Genomic DNA, 645 nt, shown 5'->3' with positions numbered 1-645 from the left:
ACATCAGGTCTGCAATGTCTGTGTCTCATGTGGAAGACAGCTAGGGTGATTCTTTGTCTTGTTCTGTTGGTGGTTGGAGAGCCAAGGAGATTTTAAGCCTTTGCTATTGTGTATCCTTTATCAGCTCTCTGCTTCCAGAACTTGTGCATGTATATCCCTCCCAGGATCACACAGGCCAATGCGACAGGAATCAATGCAATGTACCAGGACAAGCCAAGAGCTGGAAAAGAAATCAAGCATTAAACAGACAACAAGACACAACAAACACTCAGGGACATAGTTCTCTAATTTCAAGGAGGAGGAAGAGAAATCACAATAAAAAGGATGTCTGCAAGTTAGCCTCAAGGCTCATCACCTGTCAAAGGAAAAGGTCTACTGATTGAGCACTCTGAGAAATATGTTTATGGAGATGGGAGGAAGAATTGGAAAACCACAGAGGGTGAGAATTTAAAGTTGAATCCTTTGCATACACCTGAGTCTCCCTGGTCAGAGTGGCAGTGTGCTTTCTATCTGGATTAGTAAAAGTAGAGACACTCCAAGTAGGAAATGAAAGCACTGCATGGAGCAGGAGGATGTAGCAGCTAGTCCACCTGCAAGCTGTGTGAATCATTTTTCCCTAAAGAACAGCTTATAAATTACTAATAA

At 42.6% G+C, this 645-nt stretch overlaps 1 protein-coding gene across 1 annotated transcript in view; it reads right to left on the bottom strand.

Annotated features, from left to right (window-relative positions):
- Positions 1–92: 92 nt before the first annotated feature.
- The window catches only part of IL1R2 (interleukin 1 receptor, type II), a 42136-nt gene continuing 41583 nt past the window's right edge, over positions 93–645 (bottom strand). The window contains 1 exon segment of the mRNA XM_009082477.1: positions 93–220. Coding sequence (XP_009080725.1) covers positions 93–220 — 128 coding nt within the window.

Source organism: Acanthisitta chloris, unplaced genomic scaffold (assembly GCF_000695815.1).
Source record: "Acanthisitta chloris isolate BGI_N310 unplaced genomic scaffold, ASM69581v1 scaffold3549, whole genome shotgun sequence".
In the NCBI taxonomy this organism is placed as follows: domain Eukaryota; kingdom Metazoa; phylum Chordata; class Aves; order Passeriformes; family Acanthisittidae; genus Acanthisitta; species Acanthisitta chloris.
This window is presented reverse-complemented; position numbering and strand designations above follow the sequence as displayed.